Genomic DNA, 26,143 nt, shown 5'->3' on the forward strand with positions numbered 1-26,143 from the left:
AGAGAATCATGCTGATCAGCATGATGAGGTATTTAATGGTGTCTTAATATAATTTTAAATGAAGGCCATTTTAAATGTATTTCATATTAATTTTAAATTATGAAGGACAGAAATCAGCAGTAATACTATCTTTACAAGGAGTAAAATTGTTCTCCAGCAATAGAAGAATTTATAAAACACAGTTTTTGATTTCTTGAACTTCTGAGACTGACTGTAACTCAAAAGATAAGTGTTCAGGAGAGTTATCTGAGGCTTGTGAGTCAAACTGAGAGCCAAATATTCTGTATAGATGAAAAAGTCACAAAGAAACATCTGGAGAGAAGAGAACATCTCTTCTGTATTAATTCTTAGTTTCTCGGTTTTATTCCATTCCTCTTCTTTCTAGCTATGTCTATTTTCTTTGACATATCATTCCATTAGAAGGCTTTGTGTTTCAGTGTTGCTAATTTTGTCTCCTGCTTTCTGCACATATCTATGATAGCCATTGTGCTCCATTAGTAACAGATGCTGTTACATATGAGGCATTGCCTCATTTATGGCTTGTGTTTGCTAACTACATTAAGATCTGTAATTTGATTTTGAGATAGGAATTATATTTTGAAACATTATCAAAGAAAAAAGGTCACTGCTTTCTTTTTAAGTCATCGTCTCTACTGATTTTAAAAATGTGTATAAAAGAAGTAAGCAGCAGATGATCTAATAAGAGCAATAATATTAAGTTCCATTAAACTATGTCACAATATCTATGTATTCATTTATTATTCTTTATTAAAGAAACATGGATTTTGGAAACCAACCATCCATCCATCCATCCATCCAGTTTTTCATTGAGAATATGCAAATTCGGTTTACTTGTTTTTTCAGTATCATCCTCCAGGAGTACACACATAGTTGCTTTATAAATTGAGACTTAGTACTCTGCCTCCCTATGTTAAAAAGTTTAAAAGATTAGGGCTTGCAACTGGAAGAGATGCAGGTCCTCATGCCTCAAGTCTTACAAGAACGTTTTACTAAATAAGCATTAGGAATTATTTTTTTATGCATGGGTGGACAGGTTTTTTTTTCAGATGAGATCTTGCTTTTTCATTTAAAATTCCTGATAATAAGATCACATTCAAATTTAGGTTCATAGTAATCCCAGACCTCATCTTGTCTATCCTACTTCTCAAAACAGAGCCAACATCAAAGTCAGATCAAGTTTCACAGGGATGTGTCCAGCTGAATTCTGAATGTCTCCAAAAACAGAGATTCCACAGTCTTTCTGGGCAACCTGTACCAGTGCTTTATTGCCCTAATTTTGATGGGTTTTTTTTATTATAGCAAATTGGAATTTTCCCTACTGAAACTAATACCTATGGCCTCTCATCCTTTTGCTGTACACCTCTGAGAAGACTCTGTCTCTATTAGATACTTGAAGACTTAAGATACCCCTCAACCCTTCTCTGAACTGAACAAACCTAGATCCCTTAGCCTCTCCCAGCACATCATGTGCTGTGGTTCCCTAGCCATGTTGGTGGCCCTCCATTGGACTTCCTCCAATTTGCCAATGTCTTTCTTGTACTGCTGGTTATTAAACTGAACATAGTCCAGGTGTGGACTCATATGTCCTGAGTGAAGGGCAATAATCTTTTTCCACTACCTGTTGGCTACACTCTTGCTAATGCAGCCCAGTGTGCAGTTAGCCTTCGTTGCCACAAGGGCACACTGGTGACTCATGTTCAGGCTGTCTGTCAGGACCCCAAGAGCTATTTCTGTAAAGCTACCTTCCAGTCAGTTTTTCCCAGCCTTTATTAATTCATGGGATTATTCTGTTTGAAGCACAATAAATTTGTCTTTGCTGATCTTCATGAAGGTCTTGTCAGCCCGTTTCTTCGGCTTGTCAAGATCCCTCTAAATATCAGCCATGCCCGTCAGCATATTGACTACTTGTCCCAGCTGGATTTCATCTGTGAATGCACTCTGTTCATTGGTGAAGACATTAAATAGTATCAGTCCCTGTACTGACCATTGAGGAATGCTGCTCATAACAGCCACGACCTAGACTTCTAACTTGATACCACTTGTTGGTGTTCCCTACTTCTAGAGTCAAAACCACTACCTAGAACAGGCAAACTGAAGGTCTTTTCCAATATAGTAGCTCCTGAATTGTCTTCATGCTCTCCTGCTGGGAGGCAGAACAGACTAGATCCATGTGGCAAGATCACCTGTTATCCTGAAGACTTGAATGTGGTATTCAGAATAAATGTATCAGTGCTCAATTCATTCAGTTTCTTAGTGAGCTACAAGGCATATTTTACTTTGCTAATGGATGAACAAATCAGCAAGGTGTTGCATTTTAAATGGGTTATTTTAAAGTAATGATAATTACAACTTTTTTATTTAAATAGTAATTTTATTTCAAAAGAAACCTAAGCTTCAGTGATTAGAAAAATGAATATTTAGGAATCCCTTGATTCTCAGATGCAGAGTAATTTAAATGAAAGAAACAAATATTTTTTTTTTAAATTGAATCACAACTAACCAAATGAGATTAAGAAATGAAGAGTATTCCTTAAGTAAGATAGCATATTTGATCTGGACTTCTTCTTTTTAAAAGTTCTTACAGAAATTAGAACTGTTCTAATGCTAACTGCTCACATTTTTTACTGAAAGTTTCATCCTGGAGATGAAAAACCAATTCTTCATGAAAATTTTTCAAAATATAAATGTTCCCCAGAAAAGTTTCTTTTTTTTGACAGAGATGTTTCTAACAAGAACAAAAAGTAGCTGAAATTCTTAAGTACTTCTAACAATAGTATTATTAAGTAATCTTCAGACCAAACTTAGACTATGTAACATCTAGTTTGCTGACCTTAAAGTGACATACCATTGTTAAAAGAATTTTAAAAAAACAACTTAGTTCTATATCTTACTAAAGATGCAGCACAAGGATAAATTTCAGTACTGCCTTGACACGAGTAGTACCTTACATTAATAACAATATTATTGCTATTAATGCAGTCTTACATTAATAGCTAAGAATATGATTTGTGTTAGCATTAAAATATTTTTTTAACACATATGACAATAAAATATTTAGAGATATTGTGTCAGATCTCCATGACGTTAGCAGGTTTCAACAGAAATTGTGCTACTTCATCCCAAGAATTCTGGTCTTTCTGAAATATATTAGTATCAACTGGAAAAAACCAAAAATGAATTAGAAGTAATTGAAGTAATTAAAGTAATTTAACCAGAAAATAGTATATGGAAAACAAGATTTTTCTAGGCTGTAAAATCCCGTGTTCTTCTAAGATTCTATATTTAACCTCAGCACTAAATGCAGGTATATGCAACATATTCAGTAACTGTATGTACTTTTCTACATAGGTTTGTTTCTCTGCCAACGAGCTTGTGAAGATATTTTTAAAAAACAGTTCTTCCTCCATTTCTAAGGACCACTTCAAGCAAATCAGTCCAGCTATCATTCAGCAACTATTAAGTTGTTCGTGTCAGCTTCCTGACTCCAAGCAGACAAAACTTCCACCAACAGCTTTGGAAAGTGAGTTATGTTGTTATCAGTAAAGTATTGTGAAAATTCAGATAAAGGGGTGCAGAGTCTTAACTTCTGGAGACATTTCATTCATTGATAAACTTAAACCAAAACATGATGAGAGCATACATGTCAGATAATAGTTCTACACTGAGAAGTGAGGGGATTCAATGGTGTCAATTTATATTAGACAGAATTCTAATTCAATGTGTAAGGTTTTAAGATTTATTTGCTTTATTTCTTAGAGGACTGCTTGATGTAGGCAGCAGCTGAGCCATGACAGGTCCTTACCAGTGTGTTGCTGGGAAGTAATAACATATTCTGTAAAATTTCCATCAAGTTTATACTGGAATCATTACATTACTCTTACACGTAGCCTCAAGGTTATGTTAGCTGGCATTTTATACCATGATGTGGCAAATGCTTGATACAGATAAGTTCTGTGTGAATGTTGCTGGTTTTTCATGTTGTGATATTTTACAGCAGAGAAGCTATGGGGATACTACTGTGGGAAGAAAAACAAGCAGAAAACCAGTCACATGGGCAGCAGGACTTGTGTGATAGAGCTGGAACAACAGCTGAGTTAGAGTATAATCAGATTGTTTCCAGTTGCAGTCATAGCCCTCACATGCAGTGCTTCCAGGGATTTCTGCCCCATCTGTTCTGCTGATTCAACTTCTTCTGTAACCAATCCCCAGTCCACCCTATTGAAAAAAAATCTGGATCTGATCTGACCAAAGGGCTTCTTAATGTGCTTCCTGGTTTTGTTTTCACCTTAAACCAGCGATATCTGGGAACGGGTTACAAACCTAGGTGTGCTGGTGTGTTACAGGAAGCATTAATTTCTGGTGGGGGGATATGGGAGCCAGGAATGAGCAAAAAGGAATGGGCATCTAACCATAATCATCTGCATCTAGAGCAGCACTTTTAGGCTACAAATCGATGCCTTCAGTACTTCTATCCTAACATCTACATGGCTAGCTCTAGATGACTAGACCTTTCAGGAGCTAGTAAACTTACCCCACATCCTGCTGGCCAACAATCCTTATAGAACAGCACTTTCCATCGCTAAATTCTATCTGTACTTTAAGCTACACATGTTAAGCAGCTTATGGGAAAGAGGTGAGCTATCATTCCACAATGTACAGATTTATTGAACTATGAGCGTGAATTAAAAAACATGTTAGATAAAGGCATGGAAGGACTCTCATTAATATCTCAAGAATAGTTGTAGGAGAAAGATATAGAATAGGAAGAATTGTTATAGCTCCCAGAAGGCATCAGTCCTTCTTTCTTATGTTATATCTCTTCTCCTTACCTGAACACCTTGCAGTCTTGACTGCTTTTATCTTTTCTATGCTACACAGATATGCTCCTTTTTCAGATGGGGAATCAAGGGATAAAGAAAGAAAGGAACTTACCCAGGTCATATACAAGGTTCATGGCAAATTCACAGCTGAGTGAGATTCTCCCAAGTCTAAGGCCATCAGCCCAATCAATGACATTTTAGTGATCTCAGAAAGGTGAGAGATCTGTGTAGATGAGAAAACTGAACTATTCAAACACAGAATGAAATTAATAATTCTGCAGCCCTTTCCCTGTGCTTTTCGGCAAAGAAAGGTTTCCATGACCACAGGGACACTTCTGCTGGCTTGAGACAGACAAAAGACTTCATGTTTGACCTAGGTGTGATCTAGTGACCTGAGCATGGGCTCATTAATTTTGTTCTCAGTTCTACTTTACTGACAAGCTGTGCTGTTTTGGCTAAGTCACCAAGCCCTGACCTTCCATAAATATCTGCTATACCCTTGTATTTGGATGTGCAGTCTGTGAAATTTACTGTCTGATTTTATGAGGTGCTGAGCACTTGCAGTGCTATTAAAGTGTGGAACATTAAGTGACACTTTTGAATATTTTGGCATTAGTTCCTTTATGTCTGTTTCTCATCAGTGTTTTACATCCATCATAAGACTTTTCTACAGATTAATCAGGATTCATGTTGTGCAAAAGTTTGGACATGTGAGCAGCATGTAATTCTGAAGAATTACAAAAATAACCTTCCAAAAATCCCAGTAACCTGGGAAAAATAGGCTGGTGGTCCTGATATAGTAACTAAAGGAGTGTATGTCCACAGCATATTTGTAAACATAATTTGGACCAAAAAGTTTAAACTTAGAACCTAAATTAGATGCCTACATTCATCTGATGCATTAGGCCTTGGTTTGTTTACTGATTATGATTTGGTTAATAACATGGTGTTGACTGTAGCATGAAAGGTGTGGCATGTGAAGACATAGAATAACAAGCATGAATCTGTTAAGGAAGGAAACAAATGCAGACCAGCCATTCACTGTGCTTCTCTGAGTGTCTCTAATCTTCACACAGTCTATTTAGCTCTTTAAGGTCTGAAATTTGAAAGCATTACACTGTATTACCTGTAAAGCCTGAAAAAATGTTGTTTTTTAGGCTTCCAATTCTGTCATCTGTATCACACCTGATTAGAAAAATCTATGTGACACAATGAATCACTTCTCCTCTGTGCGCTTGTACACAAAGGTGGCAAAACATAGCCTCAGAAACAAATACAAATACAAAACAAATACGCCAATACAAATACAAATACTGAATTATTAAAGGTGCCCTTGTTTTGTTTCATTTGTTCTTCCCTACAGAATATGGTTACAGCACTGTTGCTGTTTTACTTATTACTATTGGATCTATGTTTGGTACAACTCTCATTTTATTTAACTCCTGTCAAGAAATCTATAAACTCATTTTACAGCTGTTTGTCGGTTTGGCTGTTGGGACCCTTTCTGGAGATGCATTGCTACACCTTATTCCTCAGGTAGGTAATACACACTTTTGTGTTTGTAAAATGACAGATATGTGCATGCACATGCACACACACAGAGAAAAGTTTCCTTTAAACCTGGGTAATGCTCGTTTGTTTAAAACTAAAGCTTTCCATGAAATCTGTGAACCAACTACCCAGCATTGCAATTACATTTGCACTTCATAGTTCAGTGAGATTCCAAGTAGTAAGAAGCAGAAATCAATGAATGATGAATTCAGAGAAAATAATGTTCCTATTTTCACAAAAACTTTTCAGAAAACCCACAAGTCCTGTGCAAGCCAAGTTTCTAGATGTGTATTAAACTCTTTCATGAGGCAGATTATGTAATGCATTTTAGGAGAAATTGTTCAAAGTTTGTACTGTATCCACAGTCCCCTCCACACATTGTTCCAGAGAACCAGGGCTATCAACCTATTAATTCTGCTGCCTAGAACTGTAATAAAATGGGTGCTATGATTTTTTCCTAAATTAATAAAACAAATTTATGAATAGGATAGTATGTAAAACAGAACCAAATTTGCCATTGTGTATTAATTTATTTTTGACTGAGTCTCCTCTGATGTGACACAACCATTATGAGTAGACTTCAGGTAATCATCGAAAGAGCTTCACACTTGAGATTCTGGTCAAAATGTTGTTTGTACTCAGTACATCATCTCTGGAAGTAGAACTGGGAGAGTGGTTTAAGGAAGGCAAGTATCAGTGAATGTCAGACAAATGTGTTTCTTTAAGAAACACCTTTTGAGTGTGAAAGTATTCTCCTTCACCAGTTTTAAGTGATGTATCCAGTAGCCTTTGAAGTGCACACTTTCAGAGCAAAGAAGGGCTGCCTTGCTGTGGCACTGAGTTAAAAATGGAAGCACACCCACCAGCAGAAAGCTTTGTGGATTATTTTCAATATGAAGTTTACATCTGAAGACTTTAAAGATCAATATACTCCAAACAAAAAAAATATACCTATTTGTGTATTAATATAAATATATATTTATATTAATATATTAAAAATATATTAAAAGGGCAATTTGATAAAACTGTGTCTAGAAATAATGTTGGTTTCACCACTGAGAGATGATGAAATGTAGCAGAGGTTCCTAATAATTTCATTAATCTAGTATTCAGCTGATTAGTTTGAAACACAATTTAAATTTGAAAGAGATGGCAAAATAATAAATTGAATTAACACATTATGGATGGATTACTCTAGCAAAAATTAAAACATTGGCATTTTAATTTTTCTTACTTTATCTCTTCTTTTAGACTCTTGGTTTACATAAACATGAAGCACAAGAGGTAGAACATTTCTATGAGGGGAAAGAATATATCTGGAAACTTTTGGGAATAATTGGAGGAATTCATGGATTTTTTCTGATAGAAAAGTGTTTCTTTCTTTTGGTAACACCACGTGACCAGGTAAAGCTTTGTACACTTATCCTTTTAAAAATCTCTTCTATTTTGAGATTTTACAGTGCACAAAATGTTAAAATGATTGTGGAAAATAATTATAATTTGTCTGAGTTAAATGAAGCATTAAAAATTGGTTTCCAGAGTGCTCCTACCAGACTGACCTTCAATTTCTATTTTGCTTTGCTCTATGGATTTTGTATGCCTCATGAGTGTGTTCTGTGTATTTATAACTCAAGAAGGGAACAGTTAATTGAATGTGTTCCATAAGCATACTTTCATGGCTAGCGCTGGAGCAGGCAAAAAGTATGTATCCATAGGAAATAGCAATGACAGTTGTTTACTCTAGGTTCTGTTTGAACAGGAGGAAGACAGATGTAAGCACAAGATAGTTTCAAGAGTGATATCTTAAAATTTCCAAATTGTTTTTGACCCCTGTCCCAACAGATCTGAAAATCTAATATGTATGTTGTGGTCAGTAGAACCCAGTCTTATATTAACGATATCTCCTTGCTCACTGCCATGCTTATAGTAATTCTATTACTTTATTTCAGTGTGGCTGGTGCCTGAAAATATGATAATGCACAAGGATATAATGTAATGCAAAGTGTGATGGCTCATTAAGTTTCTCAGCATGGGAGGGTTTCTTAATGTCACTTAAGAAGGCTAAGCCTTTGTTTGTTCTGCTTTACAGAGAGTGTTTAATGACTGGCCTGATTTAGATATGTAGCAGTGAGTCCCTATTCCCACTATCTTTGAGTCAGCCATGGAATATTACGTGAGATTAATAGAATGAGAATATTATGATGATGGTGATATTTTGTTTGGCAAAAAGTAGTCCTTTTTTGTTACTTATTTGGAGAGAAGAGCTTTATCATCATCCCACAAATTTTTAGAATTGTTCCACTGAGAACTAGATGAATTCTCAAAGTTATTTTTTATACTCATCTCAGCTTCAAGTTTTAATCTTCAGTTTTAAAACAAAATAAGTTTTATCAAACAATCATCGTTGTCACTGATTTATCTGATTCACTTCTCAGGGTTTTTTTAACCAAAAAAGCATTAGGAAATGTTGATGTCAGCCAACAATCTTTTTCAATAGGCTTTGTTTTGAAAAAGTAGTTCTTACAAATGCTAAACTTTAACAAAAGGCTGAGAAAGACTGCACCTGTGTTCATTGGGTTTCAGAACTAATTGCAAAGCATCTTCATTCAGCAGGGCCTTTCTTTAGTTAATGGGCACTGGGGACATTCCCATGATCTTCCAGTGGAATCTGAATTAAATGAACATTCAGGCAGAGGCAAATCTACTTCAACCATACAGTTGGTAGGTTACCAATATGACATACTTCCCTGATTTTATATCCTTCTTTCTCTGTTCCTCAAAAATTGAACCAAATTAATGTAATAAATCAGTATTATTTTTCAGTCTTTATTGATTTGTCCTTTATTACATGACATGATTGTCAGGAATCTCTAGATTTTGAAGTTTGTAATAAGCTTTTACAGAGATTTCAAACAGATTTTTACAATAACTTTTCTTAGTGTATATCAGATTGATATAACAATACACTTCCTATATTATCTTTTGTTGATAAAACTCTTGAAGATTTTCCTCCTCCCTTCTTTTTAAAAATTTATCATATGTAAGGGCAGACTCTCCTATGGGAAAAATTTCAGGATTTTCTGAAGTGAGAGTTAATTGCATAATTAGTGAACAGATGAAATCTTGGACTGTTCTTGGGCATTTTTCCACAGATTTGAAGAGTAACATAAACAAGCTGGATATCTGGGAATTGTGCTTATCTATAAGAAGTTACATAATTTTCTGTTGGTCTGTGGAGAGTATCCAGACAGATACATCTTTGCAAACTAAATTGACTCATACCTTTTAACCTGTTTTATCTTTTCCCAACAATTCTCTTGAGTTTATATGCAGTATCTAGATACATAGGTTCCTGGTTAATTTAAACCAGAATCTCCAAGGATCTTCTGTAATGTGAACTCCATTTTACTAAAGCAGTTGTGATGGGTAAGAGCCTCATGGGCCACTGCTAATCTCTCAAACACAGTTGGGAAACTCTCAACTGAATGCAGAGCAAGCAGATGAGTGAAGAATGTTTACTAATTTGTGAACCACATCATAGCTTCCTGTTTATGATAATGAACGACCTTGTCATTCCTCTCAGCAGCAAGATCCCCCTAAAGTTATGTATAGATCCCATGAACTAGCCTGGCTTAGCTAGTTTGTACAAGAGCAGCCAATTTTTCAGAATCATGTGAGTAATAGTAAGACAAACACTGGTTGACTAAGAAAAGCTTATAAATCCTTCAGGTCAGTGATTTGTCTTGCAGTTTTGACTCAGAGTTCAAAGAAATGGCATGTGAATAAATATTATATGAGAAGTAGAACAATTACTGGAATTCATATGACTGGCTGCAATCATGGGAATTAAAGACTTTTATTTTTCCTTTAAAATGTAGAATTTAAAACCCAAATCCTTTCTCTTCCCTCCTCATGCATTGCCTTCTACAGCACATATCCCACATCACAACCAAGCTAATACCATCCAAAAGACATATACTGCAGCCAGTACACATCTCTGCTATAGTTTTTGGAGTGGTGGCTGCTGTCCCTAATAAAGCACTCTTTTGTGCTTTGACACTTCACTGGCTGCCATAATAGCCTTAATACGCTTTTTTGGAAAAAAAAAAAAAATCATGATTATGAATTCAGTTTTTTCTGGTTTCAAGCAAAAAAGGTTTTTGGCGTATCTCAACCTCACACAAATTTCTAATAATTTCTCTAGTTAGAAAGAAAAGCCCCAGGGAGGTAGAGGGGGGAAAAGATTCTTCATGTTCTCTCTTCTCTCCCCAGAGTTGCAGTTTCTGTTAATTAAACATTAGGGCTGATGCATCAAATTACCTCCTAGGATAAGGACAAATATACTGTCTCTTTCTCCACTTGAAGTAAGGGTAAATTTCACTCATTGCAGTGGAGTGTAATCATGTGCTGCTATGCCCAGCCAATGATGTCTGATGCCAAGACAAAGCCCTAAATAAAGGCCAAGAGGCAAGGCACTGGAGGCTGTACCACCCAGAAAAAAACCCACCGCATATTATGAAAAGGTGTGAAACCTACTTATGATCATCTTTTTTAGTCTTGCGTTTTCACAGAGTAACTGTGAAGAACATGAATTTCAAAGAGACTCTGGTGTCTACCCATTTTTCCTTGGAAATCCTGTAGACACCATATCCAGCAGGAAACTACAATCATCTGGTCATGACAAATCAAAAGATACAATTTGAATCATAATGTCCTTTTTAGTTCTATATTTGGCTCAGATTTTTGTGTATTCAAGCAGAAACATGATTTTCTTGGGTTACAACAGTGCTTATGAATGTCTTCCTTCCTAGTTGAGTTAGACTGTAACCTTTTCTGGACAAGGGAGATTTTTTTTTTTATGTGTTTCTACAGTATCAATCACACTGCCAGTGCTCAATAAAATTATTCTAATGATATCTATGCAAATAACAGCAACTATCTTTAATTCAGAAAGCTTCAACTTATTTTATATTTTCCTGTATTTATAGCAGCAGCTGGAAGAGGCCCTTAACACTGATCCATTATCTTTGCTTTTAACTAGAGAAGCCCAGAAGATTCTGAGTCTGCTGAAGTTCCTCCAGAGAGTAAGGCGATCAGCAAAAAAAGTTAGTATCAATAAAGACTAGACAAGAAACAGGAAAAGCCTTCAGACCTAAGATGGAATTGAAAGTGTGAAGCTAGCTTAGCTCTGTTTGCTGTGTGCTACATCACTGCATTTAATGGCGCTTGGCTACATAATTTAATCTCTGCTTAAAGACCTTTTTAGCTGCCAACCCTGTAATTGTGAAGTTCATTAATCATATACTGTCCATGGTTTAGTGTTTCTTTACTCACTGTTGCAAACCATCTCTCTAAAGCCTCTGCTTAAACGGAAATATTAAAAATTTAATACAAAACAGATTTTTTTATAATTGTAAACTTTGCTTGGACTTTTATTTCTGAAGGTAGTGAAATAATTGTTTTGTTGGCTCACTATACTAATATAATTCTGCTTCCTTCTTCTCTTACATGGTAAAGCAATAGCCTCTTTAAACCAGTAATGATTTATTACATGTATGGAATTATGGGCTCATGATGGCTCTTAGTTTTAAGATAATCCATTTTCTTCGGAGAACTGCCAAGTTAATTCCTATCTTCTCTGTTTTGTTGCTGCTTAGTTCAAAAAATCAGGGAAATAGAGCATAAAACCAACTCTGCCTTTGACTGTACTTGTATGACCTTGGTGAATTTTGTAGAGTTGCAGTCATTCAACTGAGGGAATAACATTTTAATTGAAATCAGTTTATTTACTATAATCAGCTGCCCTTTATTTTGTGATCTCAGGTCATCAGTTTGATTTATTTAACAATGCCATTATCTTCTTCTAGGTTTTTAATGTTTTTCTCTGTCCTTGTGGACTTCATTTCCATTTCTGAGGCATTTGAAATCTGGATTTCCATTTCTTCAGTCTCACTTATCCAGCAGTATACAATCCAGTGCCAGTTTCATTGTGACTATCTCTAGATGTTTCCATTCTGTTCAATTATTACTACCTGCTAAGTGCAAAAAAATTTCTAGTGATCTCACTAGAGATTTTGTTCCAATAACTAAATTTGGTGATAACTAGACTTGGGATAGTTTCTCAGTAATGCTCTTTGGTTCCATTTTTCCCTCATAGCTCAGTTTTACCTCTATATTAGAAATCAGTAAGTAAAACCATAGTAGGGAAGGGGGATTGTTTTGTTTTAGGCTTTTTTTGAGAATACATATTTTCAAAAGCTTATATTGTTACAATTCTTATGAATAGCTAAATGCATATACATACCTTGGTACCTTGATACTGAGCTAAACTTTTAGGTGTTTTTTTCCCAAAATGGAATGGAATCTGCAGCTCTAAGACAGAAGCCTAACATCTCCAGAAATGCCAGATTTCACTGTAAATGCATGTCAAATAAAACTGCGAGACGACTCAGTCACCTTAGATAGCCAGTAACTCAGAAAGCAAGCTGCTGGAAGAAAAAGATGTCTCACTGGCCCTCTCCTCATTTATCCACACTTGTTCTATCAGTATCTGAAAAGATCAGAGAGTAGCATTTTATGTTTGGTATACTCAATTAACTAGAAATATTTTTGCTGTATGAGTAATGAAAACATTGGAAAAAATTTATATTTATCAATGAATGTTTGCTTTAAACTCTTATTCAAAGCTTAAAATTTTAATCTATGGTGGGAGTCCTGCACCCCTTAGCTTTATGAAAATTCTGGAATAGAATTTGCTATGAATTCCAATCCCCTATTTAAGCAGAGAAAATTATCAAAAGTAAATGTAGGATTGTTTAAGAAGAAGAGGCTTTGTAGAATTAGTTAAGGTAATAAGTTAATAGTTACTGTTGCAGCAATATAATGTGAGATAGTTGCTAAGTAACAAAGTTGCTTTAAAATAGGCTAAAAGTAAATTAAGATAAACATTCAGATTTGTTTATACATCATTTTAACTTTCAGTCAAGTAAGTTCACAAAGCTTACATTTGCAATTGCTCCATGTTAACCTGATCCCTATGTTATATTAGAGACAATACACTGGAGTGAGTTCCAGTAACCATGGTATATCTTCTTCAACAATCAGATACTTGAATAAAACAGGCTAATAATATCTCAGGGCAGGCCATGATTTTGTCCTCACCAGTGCTTATTACAAATCACAAATATAATGTAGTGCAGCAATCTATTATTTCTATGTAATTCATGCTCTGCACTATTGATTATAAACTGCCCATAGTGCTTAGAAAGAACTGTGCAAACTGGGGACATCCACGTCTGGCTCTGTAAGCTGGCAGGAAAATCTAACATGCCTGCCAATTTTTCTGAACCCGCAGAGCTCCCAGGCAACCAGGGAGGATTTTCTGAATACAGTTGTTAGGCTTTTATGTGCTGTGTGGTTTTTTTTTTTATAATAGTCTGAAGACTTCAGTTCTAGCCAGTTTCTGTAAGAAAAACATCTCCCCCATCACTATAAAATGGTCATCACTGGAGAAACATTACTGAAGTGAAACCTTGTAATAACTATATGCAGACAGTTCTGTGCAGCTCCATGTTAGTTCCTTAGACTGTCATGTCTGTGTGGGGCCAACAAAAGCCAGGAAAATACATGATGTTTGGGGCTCAAATCACGACCCTGCTTCTTCAGGCATAAAAGCAACGCTTTGCGAAGTGTTCTGTCCATACTGTGTCAAGGGAAGCTGGATGAGTTTCCTGAGAGGCATTAGAAGGTCCTGCTTGTAAGATTGTGGATAAAATGCATGGAACAAAGTACAGGGTAGGAGAGCCAATTATATGTTTATAAGCCTAGACATTGAGCCTATGTATGGAGCCTCATTGTTACTTGAAGAGATAAAATCCCTCCTGAAGAATCCATTCAGCATGCTACATGGCAGTCTGAGTTACAGGCTGGATGCAGAGTCTGTCCCTGATTCCCTAGCTGGATTTCAGTACTTTTATTACTGGTAGCACCTCTCCTCTCACGTCAGATGCCTAATCATGAACATTCAGTCCACTGTTCCATGCTAAAGCAAAGTCACAGAGCAATATGGGAAAGAAAAACAGCCATCTGCATCCATGAGTGATGCTGCACACAGGAGTACTATGAGCATAGTGGCCATTAATTGATTGGAACAAAAGTTGGAAATGAGCATGCTGTAACACTGTACTGATAGTCGTATTTTGAAGCTTGTTGCCTTTCATCTCTTTCTTTCAGTGTAATACAATCTCATAAAAAACAGACCCTGAAAATATTACTCAGTAGTAACATTCTTTACAGTATTAAAATGATCAGCTGCATCAGACTAAATATTCATCTTCATTATAGCTGCACAATTCTGTGAGTGATGGTGGAAAAACTCCCACATTTTAAGTAAAAAGCCCAACATACAGAATGCAAGAAAACTTGTGTGAATTTCAGCAACTAAGGAAAGATTAATGGAAACCTTTAGGACATATGAGACAGGAGTCAATAAGTTTTTTTCTAATAGTTGACCCAGTAAAAATAAAGAAGCTACTTCCTGGTGTTTGCATCTCTGAATTATTCTACAACCTGCTTTTTCATTTCAAGTGTATTGAAAGAAGTATAATAACAAGAACAAAACAGATTAACACTGTTGTCTTCTGTTTATATTCATAATGTTGTATGTGAAAAAGCCAAAATAATTTGTAACATAGCAAAAATTACAATATATGTTTGTGTTAAAACTTCTGGGCTTTTTTGTTGTTTGTTTGTTTGTTTGTTCCTAGGTAAGAAAATTAGCTTGCTAGCAATAATGGTTCTGGTGGGTGACAGTCTTCACAATTTTGCTGATGGCTTGGTAATAGGAGCAGCATTCTCATCCTCTACAGAAACAGGTGTGACAACGACTATTGCTATTTTATGCCATGAAATTCCTCATGAAATGGGTAAGAAATATATTTGTGTATTTTTCCTGATTGGCTTTGTAGGTCCAGGTTTCCCAAACAATTCTTTCCTGTATGACAATAGTGGGAATTTTTGCTTATAGCATCATGAACTATAACAATGAGCGAGATGGATATATAAAGAGGCTGTTTTATTCTCTTTCCCTTCACGAAAAGGAGGGGAGGCTTCTTCCCTCATTATTGGATGCCATCCCAAATGTAAATGCTATTAGGTCAAGAGTGACCCGTTATTCTCATGTGTACAGACACAAAAAACAGTAAGCTGTGAGCAAGAGCCATGCGTACATAATGGGCATGCCTGACACAACGGACCATCCAAGAGTTTTAATATGCAGCCGAGCCATTTAACAATGTATTCCTCATACCACCCTCATTCCTGCTGCTAATCAAGAATAACAAGATAATAAAAGAAGATGTATGACCCATTTTACTAGCAGCGAGGAAAGGAAGATCGTTCTATTGAACATTGCCCTCAATTATCTCCTTGTGGTAAATCTTTCAGTAGGGCTAAAGTTGTTCCTGACATTGTGTTGATGAACATATATAAGCTGGCAAGTTTGAGATGAGAACTGCAGATTCTCATTTCTATTCTTAAATGACTGAAGATTATATGTACTGTCTATGTAGAAAACTTCCCCAAACAAAAAGGTGGGATGGGGAATTGCTGTAAAACTGGCAAGCAAAGAAATTACCAAAATACTGAACAGTTAACTCCAAAGACAAACCTTCTTAATTCTGGGGTAGTAGTGCCCCAGTGTTAAAGTGGCATTTCTACACTCACAGAGAAGAATTTTTAAAATCTTTTACTGTGGCCCTGTTAGAAAATAATTTATTTTAGAAGAAAAATCTATGATGAGATTCTGATGTACAATTTACCAAAAATAATTAGGTCTGAAATCAGTGGAATTAAACTCAAACTGGAATCAGATTGGCACAGGTTTTTCTGACTTGCAGCACCTGTAAAACACTCAAAGGCCATGCTGCAAATATACTCACATGATTTGAACTGGCAAGTTCCCAGTCGAGAAAGATTTAGAACTCTGGGAATGCACGTGACTTCACTTTTGCATGTATCCAAGTTGGAAATGTCACAGAACATCGAGAACTAACAGAAAGCCACTCCTGTATACTGTATGCTATCTTTAGGAACAGCTAAACAAATACAAGTCAATATGGGGTTTTGGGGTTTTTTTGGGTTTTTTTTTTGTTTGCTTGTTTGTTTCACACAGGATGAGTTTATAACCTATTCTACAGAAATCTAAGGGCAGTCCTCCATCATTCACTATCTTTGTGCATATCTTAATTATTTTCCTTCATGTTTTATTACCAAGAGTCTTACAAATACATTTATCAGCTAAATAATAAATTTTCTGTCTTTTTCTCTATGCAGGAGATTTTGCTGTGCTGCTAAGTACAGGGCTTCCCACGAAGATTGTAATTTTGATGAATTTTATAAGTGCACTAACAGCATTCTTAGGACTTTATATTGGCCTTTCTGTATCAACTGACCCATGCATTCAAAACTGGATTTTTACTGTTACAGCTGGAATGTTCTTGTATTTATCTTTAGCAGAAATGGTGAGAACTTCAGTCTATTGTTATATTTTCCTTTTAACATAGCAACATCACAGATGAGCATCAGAGAAATGCAGGTGGATAGACTTGGAGGGAAAAAGAGTTCATAGGCTTCTTGGGAAGAGCATGTTGTCTGCCATACAGTGCTTAGAACAATAGTCTGGTTTTGTTTCCTGTCACTGCCATGCTAGGTATAACTAATAATAAAAAGGTGAAATAAAGGCCATTAAGAGAGTAATGTATGAGAAAGGCATAAAGGACTTTTAAAGGGGGGGAGGTAAACAATATGGTTTTTAGGCCTGATAGAGTTACTTAGTACAACATAAAGAAACTTTTTTACCTGCAGGGTTTTTTAAAATTTTGAAGAAGTTGGTTATTTTTTTCTTTTTACTGCCCTTTTATTTCTTTTTTTTTTTCATCCATTGTTTCAATATGAATTTGTTCTTCCGAGCTAAAATGCAAGATGTTTATCCTGTGCTCTTCCTGGCCAACCTTTGTATCTCAGAAAGGTTTGGATGAGCTCCTAAGCAATTAAAAATCCATCAGATTGCCTCAACGTTTTCATATTTGCCCAATGTTTGTCATAATCCCAGTTCAATAGCAAAAATCAGACTATAGAAAAATAAAGTGTGAAGATATACAGTAGTAGGAAGGTCTAAAGACTGTGTAAGAATGTGGTAGAATCATAACTCATGCAGATACCTCTGGGCACATCATTTGTTGAAGAGATGGCTAACAGTTACATTTGTAACTATCCTGAACTTAATTACCTTGCCAGCTTTGTCACATGGCTCTTTAACCAATGTGTGTTAATGTAAAGTTGCTTGCAAGCTTCTGAACAAAGATGGAATATTTTGAGTGATTAGATGAAGGGGGGAAAAAAAAATAAGGTCTGTCTCTTAAAAAATTATTACTGTGTTTTTCCCAAACCTGGCTGTCTCTCTGCTGTGTTCACTACCACCCCCCACCTCATGCCTGAGATATTATTTATCAGGTTCAAGCATAACACTTTAAACCTAATATATCATGCCAGTATTATAACCTATTTAAAAATCTACTTGAATAATTGACCTTAGACCTTGGGTGTATTTTAGTCTGGTTTTGCTACCGTAGCAAAAGGCAAACATGAAGTGCTCCTAGTAGCTTATGAGGGAACTGCTTAAGGACTGTGGATGTGTCAACAGTCCTGACTGAAGTGGTAACAGACAAGAACACAGTGCATGAAATTTCATCTTGTTCTGACACAGAGAAATTTGTAACTGAGGCTACTTATACCTGCTCAATAGGCATGGCTTTACTAACGTGGCTACGAATCCATTGGGTATCCACAAGCTCCTAGAACACCACCATGTTTTGACCTAGGTCTTCAAAGTAATGTGCTAGCTGTAAATCCCAAGAGATGACAGTTTCAGGCAGAGACAGGGACATGTTTTCCCTTGTTCTCATCTTGTCACATAATCTTATTCTTGATGTGAAAAGGAGGAAAAGGGAGAGAGAGGGAGGATCTGATTTCTCTCACCTCCCTTTTATTAATAGGATTCCAGTCAGCCTTTCTCTACATTTTGTCAAAAGAACTACCATTGGGTTGCTCACATATGTTTGTCAGAAGTGCAAGTGTTGAATACCACAGGGATTATTTTATTAAAAAAAAAATTCCTATAGCATTGTAGAAATATATAGATCTGAAAAGTTTCGTATGTGTGTATAGTACATACCAAAAAAAATTAGCCACTCCTTACGTATTTTTCAACTTTCTGCACAGAAATATCTTCTATTCTCTGCTGCATTCCTATCTACAAACAGCAATCATCAGTGTTCCTGCCAATGGTGTATAAATATTTAATGGGGTACAAAACTTAACTATAATTTTCAGTATTTTTTTATGGGCTTTCACATATTCATGTGCTTGTTAGAGCAATGATGAAATAAGAGAGCAGTTAAATAAAACTGAACAGCCTCGCTGGTTTCTGCATTGAGGAACATTGAGGGGTATGAGATGGAGGTTCATTGACAGGACAGCACTGTGAGACTGCCGCTGCAGTCAAGGTTGCACAAAACTACTTCTGTGGTTAATTAAAGGTTTTTCATTTCTACAAGTGGCATTCTAGCACCATTAACAAGCAGGGTGGACTAATAATTTTAGAAATCTGAGGAAAAGGCCAGAAGATAAAATTATTTATGTCCTTCATCATTTTTCACCAAGGAATTCTGCAAATCTTCATCTTCCCAGTAATTGGGGAAGGTGGAAGGGAAGAGTATTTTGTCTTGTAGATATGCATGCACAGGTGTAATATTGCAACGTAAATTGTTTGTTGGTTCAAGATATGCATGTGAGTAAACACCTGCAGTGTTGTGGGTTTATTTGTTGTTTAACCAAAAGTAAATCCCCTGAAAAACAGCTTTTTATGAGCAGTATAGTGAGATTTTTGTACCTGGTATCTGTTTAGACATCATAACTATAACCGTAACTTAGCACTGTTTCCAAAGATCTTTTAATTAATAACATACCTTTAATCTGAATTGAAACTTGAGATACCAATATATGGAATAGAACAGATCAGCTCACTCCTAATGAATTGTTTCTTTGACAAAACATGTCCCCTTTTTCTCTTGGGAAACAAACTTGAAAATCGTGTATCAGTCTTTTAAATGAGTATCTATGAAGTAATCATTATGGATAAATATGAAATCACATGCATCGTATTAAACCCCAAGGACTGGGACATCATTTCCGACTTACTGTCTAATTTGAAAGGAGGGAGATAGAAGCAAGAAAGACAATAAGGATATTAAGAAATAGGAACCAGCCAACTACTCCCTAAGGCAACTAACTGATGTTTTCTCTGACTAACCTTAAAAAACTTTTCGATTTTGGAGTTAAAGAAGTATTTTTAAAGTGACTTATTGGGCCGTTGCAGCGCGGCATTCATGCCATATATGTCCAACATGGTAGAACTCTTGTTTAGCCAGGACATTGAGAGCCCCTCATGCCTTCTTTCAGCATGCCGCTTCTTAATTCTTCATGTTTTGTGTGCTCATGATAACATGATCTGGAGTGAGAACAGAGTAATCCCTTGATTAAGAGTAACTGTTTTGCCTCCAACAGACTTCAAGCATTAGCAAGCATGATGGCATCCAACAGCTTGGATGCAGCACTATCTTCCCTTAATTTGTGAAATGTTTTTCATCTGCCAGTTGAATAGGCTTCCTAAACAAGCTTTTCTCTGCTGTACCACACACATTTGTGTTCGGAGAGAGCTGGGGAACCACAGCTGATACTGTCTCAGCAATCAGCTTTTCTTTTCAGAGATAGGCAGGGATGTCACACTAGGTAAGGCTATAGATATGGTCTGTGCATTTGATAACGTGCACATAGGTTAGGTGGAGGGAGCAGACATCTGCATTGGACATAGGAAGGGTACTACCTGCTGAGAATTATTTTTTGAAACTTTCTTAGGAACCCACAGTGCATGTGTGTAATTCATAAACTGGTACTGACAGCGATAAGAGAAAATACTAGCTTTTGCAGCAGGAGGGGAAGAAGTTTCCTATTTAGAGAACTTGTTCATTTAGGCGCTGGGCAAGAGGACAAAATAGACTGATTATAAGGATAAATTAGAAAGACCAAAGGTCTAGACTGGAACCTTGGATTCAGGCCTCGGTCTTAATTAACGGTTTTTACTTATATACACAACAAAACCCCACATGCTCGGAACACTTACAAACTGTCAGTTCGGATTTTGATTTACATCATAACTTTGAGATGTTTACATTTGCTTTAGATTAAAAGTTTCTGATGATCCTTAAATAAAAATTAACTACATGAGTTTCTAAGATGCGAATTTGTACTATAATTTAAACCACTGACTAGTTGTTACAAAGATCCAGGATGTTTGGGTTTGCCTGTTATTTTTATGCAAAACTTTAAAGTGGAGGCAGGTTTTTCACTATAGTTTTATTTTGGGCCCATGCCAACTTCCAGAGAAAGAAGAGTGCAGGAGAAGCAGACCCAGAGACCCCCCTCTGACAGAGGGAAGGACAAGCATAGGAAATAGTTGTACACATACCCTGTTAGCCTCCTTGGTCAGCACCACTCCACTGTCTCCCAGTGGCTGATGCTGTTACAGCTCCTGTGAGGAGGCTCTAAAGAGCAGAGGAAATAAGTAGCTTCATTCAAGCGCAGACTGTGAGTAGAGCAGGAGGGGATGATGGGAGAGTGCCAGGACCACTCGCTATTGTTTTCAAGTTCACAACAAATAGACAAAAAAACCCCAACCAAAACCAAAGGTCAGTACCAGGCTACTGCTCTATATTTATTCCCAAAGTAGATGTGGAAGTATCAGCAGTCATAAGTGTCACCCTTGGTGTCTATAATGCATAAACCATAAAAACTAAGAGAGTCTGAGCCTGAGGCATAATTTTCACAGGCTTTGTTGAGACATACATTTTGTTTGAAGCCTTGATAAAAGAGAACATGTCGGGTGGAAGGTCAACAGTAGCTTTTAATATGATTATAAACACTGCTGCTCCTTTACTTGATTTAAAACTCACAGATTAAAATATTAAACGTAAATTTTTCAAGTGTATTTAAAAAATGCTGTGTTCTACTTGTATGTTTACTAAAGCACAAGTAAATAGGAGTGTTGCCAGTTATTTCAGTAAGAGCAGGATTGACCCTATATATAGTACTGAAACAAAAATCTCAAACTAGTTTATTCCCACAAACAGGAATCACTAATTTTACTAAATAAGCATTTCCTTACAGACAGCTGTATAAAATTACTAAAAGCTATTGAGAAGTTACCAGTTTTTGAATCTTCTTTATAATTCTTGTCAATGTTAGTAAAAGAACAAAAATGGGTAGAATTTGATTAATTTAAATATTTCCCTGTCAGAATTGGTGTTGTTACAATGTACAGAACATGCTACAGATTAATAGCTATATTCAGAAACTCAGCATTTTGAAAGTTTTTTTAATGAAGTTTGCCTTGTTTTCCCATAAGACTTTTTTTCCCAGAGATTAATATATCTGGCTCTCATTCTGGTGTCTTATTCTTTTTTTAGCTTCCTGAAATGACTCATATTCAGACACGGCGACCCTGGTTGATGTTTCTCCTACAGAACCTTGGATTACTATTAGGCTGGCTTTGCCTCTTACTTTTGGCTATATATGAACAGAAAATTAAAATATAAGTTTTCTGTTGGAAATGTTGAAGTACCACTTATAACAGTGGATAGCATTATTCACATTTTTGTCATGTCTGCTATAGTGATATATAAATTAAGTTGCTGGGATTTTTATATCTGAAAAGTAGATAACTATTTCACTTTATTAACTTATTGTTCTGATTTTGTAATTTTTTTTGTAAACTTGAATGTTTAGAATTATGTTTTATTTGTTACTGAGTTTACCAGATCCCATGCTCAAACTCACAGGAGCTTTTGATTAGTTTTTATTGAGACCGTTCTAGTTGAATGCTCTAAGTGATCTCTGCCAGTCTGATTGAAGAAAAGAATAAAATACTTTTCTATGCAATAATTAAAGTGGACTAACCATAGTTGAATAATTTGAAGCAGAAATATTTTTTGCCTCTTAGTACAAAGAATAAATGTATTTCTATAAAAATAAAAAGTATAGCAAAACTCAACTGTTAGATGGCACACAGCAATCTCATAATATCTGCACTATCTACTTTGTCAGCATAAAGATCCTCAGTAATCATACCCAGCTGGTCCACTGTGGAAGGTAAAAAATGACAAGTGTAAATGTTGAAGTTTATGATCTAGAAATCTGAGAATGCCCTTTTCCAATTGTAATATAGTTTGTCATACATGTGATGAAATCTGTGACAGTCAAGCATTGGACTATATAGTAACTGTCAGAGTAACTGCCTTCTGCATTATCTCACCTCTGATGGTGGCTCACAGCAAATGCTTATGAAGGATTATAAGAAATATGTTTCAATTGTTTTTCCCCGATATCCCTTCCAGGCTCCTCAAATCAAGGGATTCCTTGAGCCAGACATTGCTTCTCAGCCATTATGTTTAATAAACACCAATAGTGCCTCCCCATAAGCAATTACTTTATTCATATATATACAGCGTGCATTGTGGCAAAAGCTTTTTCGATTGTCTAAAGCGCATGTAGCTGTGCTCTCTTAGGGCCTTACTGCCACTCCTTCTATCCTGAGAGATTTTGGTGTAATTAGTCCCCTTGATTTCAAGGGAATTCTTCATAAGTTGAGATGAGTCATTTAATTTAGTATTGCAGAATCAAGCCTGAAACAAATATACAAATTCTGCCCTGAATCTGAGGTGGTGACCAATTTCCAGGAGGTACTCAGCTGTGCGATTTCTGCTACTTAAATGCTATCAATTTTTGGCGTAAGAACCCCCCCTACCTAATTTATATTTTTGTATGAGTATAAAGATGCATTCTTTCTCCATCCTCTGATGAACTATGGAAATACGGAGAGCAAGTTACAGAACAAACATCTATTCTTTATGCAGGAAGTGGGTATTTTCTTTTGCTTGTCTTAACTCAAACTTGAAATATGGCTACATTATGACACGATGATTGTCTCACAATGTGTCCTGTGTTTATTTGACAGCTCCTAGTGAAGGTACAATTATTCTCATATTACAGAGAGGAACAGAGTCTACTCTCCCAGAGTAGACTGTCAGGACTGGCAGTTCTCAGAGGTTTCATGGGCACCATACTACCTTATCAACAAAATGTAACGTGAAAACAATTCTGAATTTCATTGTTTATAATAGTCCAGATTCACAGGCTTGTGAACCCCTAGTCATCCACAGACTTACCTTTGGGAAAAACACTTAAAGAACATTTTAAAGGTAGATATGCCTCATTTTCAGTGCCTGTTAGTGGTGAGAATCTGTAGCAAATACCCCAATGCACATCTAAATGTACATCTAGGCATTTAGATACCTTCAAAAACCTTGTCACAAACAATTTATCCAAGGTCACACAAGAAGTCTCTATCTGACTAGGAAAATGAACTGAGCTGTTTTAAGCCCCAGAGTAAAATCCTAGCTTGGTTTATTTAGGTGTGCAAATATTATGATTGCTTTTTCTGTTGCTTTAACTTTGAAAGATGAGCTGAGAAGCCATGACTGATGCTTCTCTTTTCAAAGTTTATATTTTTCATGAGTTTGTGCTTGCTTTCAGTAAGGTAAGATTTTTTTAAAAGTGGTTTCCCAGTATTTCATCTGTTTGTATTGGCACCGAGTCACTCCATGACCTTCAGCTGTGACAGTCAATTCAAGCAACAGCAGGACACCACTGGACGTAAGCAAAATCTATTCTTCTATCAGATGGTGCAAATGAATATTGGAAACATTTGTTATTTCAAAGAGAAGAGCTACCAGAGTTTGTATGTTTATGTATGCATAACGTTCACTATCACAGAAAACAAGATTACCAATATGATCATGTTTTGGTAATGTTATTGTATTCTGAAATATTTTTCTACTATTTATTAATGTGTCTGAAAGAGTGCAAGTAATTTCCAGCACTGTATACTTTAAAGTTACATATGAGCATAGAATCTGTGAACCTAGTGTATCCTCATCTGTGAGCCTATTGTATCCTCATCTGTTCAGAAAATGCCATCTTTTGGCTATATATATTTATGAGGTTTCTTGATCACATTTAACAACCAAGCATATTTATACAGCTTCCACTGCAGGCACATATATGCTGATCAGAATGCCAGTTAGTCCTTATTTCTGCCAGAGAGCTCATATGCTTTTGTGGTATTTGTAAGTAAGTGAGCAGTTCAGTCAGCATTTTGCCCTGGTGTCAAGTCTGAACACCTGAAGTCCTGTTAGTGGTGTGAAAGTTTGAATTCCTATGGCACTCATGAGAGAACTTATCTCACTACTTAAAGCTGGTGTCTCTGCTGTAATTCTCTTGACATTAGTGACTAGACTGTGTATTAGGAATGATGCATCATACAGAGGGCTGGAAACTGTTCCTATAGGTCACTGAATTAGAAAAGTAGATCAGTCTAAACCCAAAGAGATCCACTTGCATGATTCATCTTTTTTCTCAATGTTCTCTGAAAATCCCAAGAAAAAGGATAGAAGACTATGTTTTTGTGTCCTTACAAAAGAGAAGGTGGTCCACAGGTATTCTTACGGTGCATTCTCTTTTTGTTTGTTTTAAATTCTGTAGAGTTTATTCATGCAGATTTCAAACAAGACTCTATTTAAAGCCAGGTATTTCTTTCTGTTCCTCCAAACCTAACAGACACAGAGCATAATATGCCAATGTTTTCACTGAGTCAGATCCTGAGTAAGGACTGCAGAACTTCATCACTTGCAGCCCTTAAATCATGACTAGGTATCTCTCTGAGAAGTATGCAATTACTCAAACAGATGTTATGTGCTTGATGGAGAGATTACTTGGTGAGGTTTTACAGCCTGTCAGGCAGTTCTGACTAGATAATCATAATGTTCCTTTGAAACCCTAAAATATATGAATCTATAGATACAGGATTTTTTCTGGAAGAAGCTGGTTAGTATTTCTCTCTTTCATCTATTCTTAGTTTTCAGACACTCTCAAGATGAAAAAAATAGAAAATGTCTTACTTCCCTACCAGAAGATGAGAGAGAAAAGGAAAGGTTGAAAGAATCTGTTTGTTACAGTATTTTTTCCTGGAAGTTAAATGGCAGAGGGCCTCATAAAAAAACCCCTTCCGATTCCAAACTACCAGGGCTCCTAAGCATAAGAGAGCTGACACTGTACCTCTCTTTTTTGTATATGTTACACATTACCCAGTGATTCCTAAGATAAATAGTACCTTCTTTGCAGCCAGCTATGCTAATGCCCTTAGAAGTTTCTGGAGCTCATCTGCATGTTTTAAATACTGCCATCTATTCCTTCACTGTATTTTATACTTTAGGCATGAATGTGGCATTTCTCCAGACACAAAAGATACTTTTTTCTTATACGAAAACATGGCTAGTTTTGATATGTGTATTTGGATTGTTTTTCTTTCACCTTGGCATTGCACTTGGGAAAGCATATTATCATTATAATAATTTTTAGCCTGCAGCTAGAAAACAAAAACAGGTTTATAACAAAGGATTAGGGATGATAATTTTATAATAAGGACAAAGTTTATCAATCTTGTTAGCTTTTCTTGCTTTACTGTAAGCTTTTGTTAAGTCTTCCTTTCATCTTAAAAATAGGCTGCCTTCTATTGTGAG

General features: G+C 36.1%; 1 protein-coding gene across 6 annotated transcripts in view; it reads left to right on the forward strand.

Annotated features, from left to right (window-relative positions):
• Positions 1-24,361, forward strand: part of SLC39A12 (solute carrier family 39 member 12) — a 36,465-nt gene extending 12,104 nt beyond the window's left edge. For 4 of the 6 annotated variants that reach the window (XM_074865498.1, XM_074865538.1, XM_074865528.1 and 1 more), the window contains 7 exons: positions 3,370-3,541; positions 6,205-6,377; positions 7,644-7,796; positions 11,434-11,497; positions 15,158-15,316; positions 16,725-16,912; positions 21,974-24,361. In XM_074865498.1, coding sequence (XP_074721599.1) covers positions 3,370-3,541; positions 6,205-6,377; positions 7,644-7,796; positions 11,434-11,497; positions 15,158-15,316; positions 16,725-16,912; positions 21,974-22,102 — 1,038 coding nt within the window. In that variant the 3' untranslated portion in view covers positions 22,103-24,361. Of the gene's footprint in view, positions 1-3,369; positions 3,542-6,204; positions 6,378-7,643; positions 7,797-9,002; positions 9,114-11,433; positions 11,498-15,157; positions 15,317-16,724; positions 16,913-21,973 lie in introns of all 6 variants that reach the window. The other 2 variants (XM_074865548.1, XM_074865509.1) reach the window with 2 other exon arrangements.
• Positions 24,362-26,143: the final 1,782 nt, after the last annotated feature.

The sequence above is a fragment of the Strix uralensis genome, chromosome 1, assembly GCF_047716275.1.
Source record: "Strix uralensis isolate ZFMK-TIS-50842 chromosome 1, bStrUra1, whole genome shotgun sequence".
Taxonomy (NCBI): domain Eukaryota; kingdom Metazoa; phylum Chordata; class Aves; order Strigiformes; family Strigidae; genus Strix; species Strix uralensis.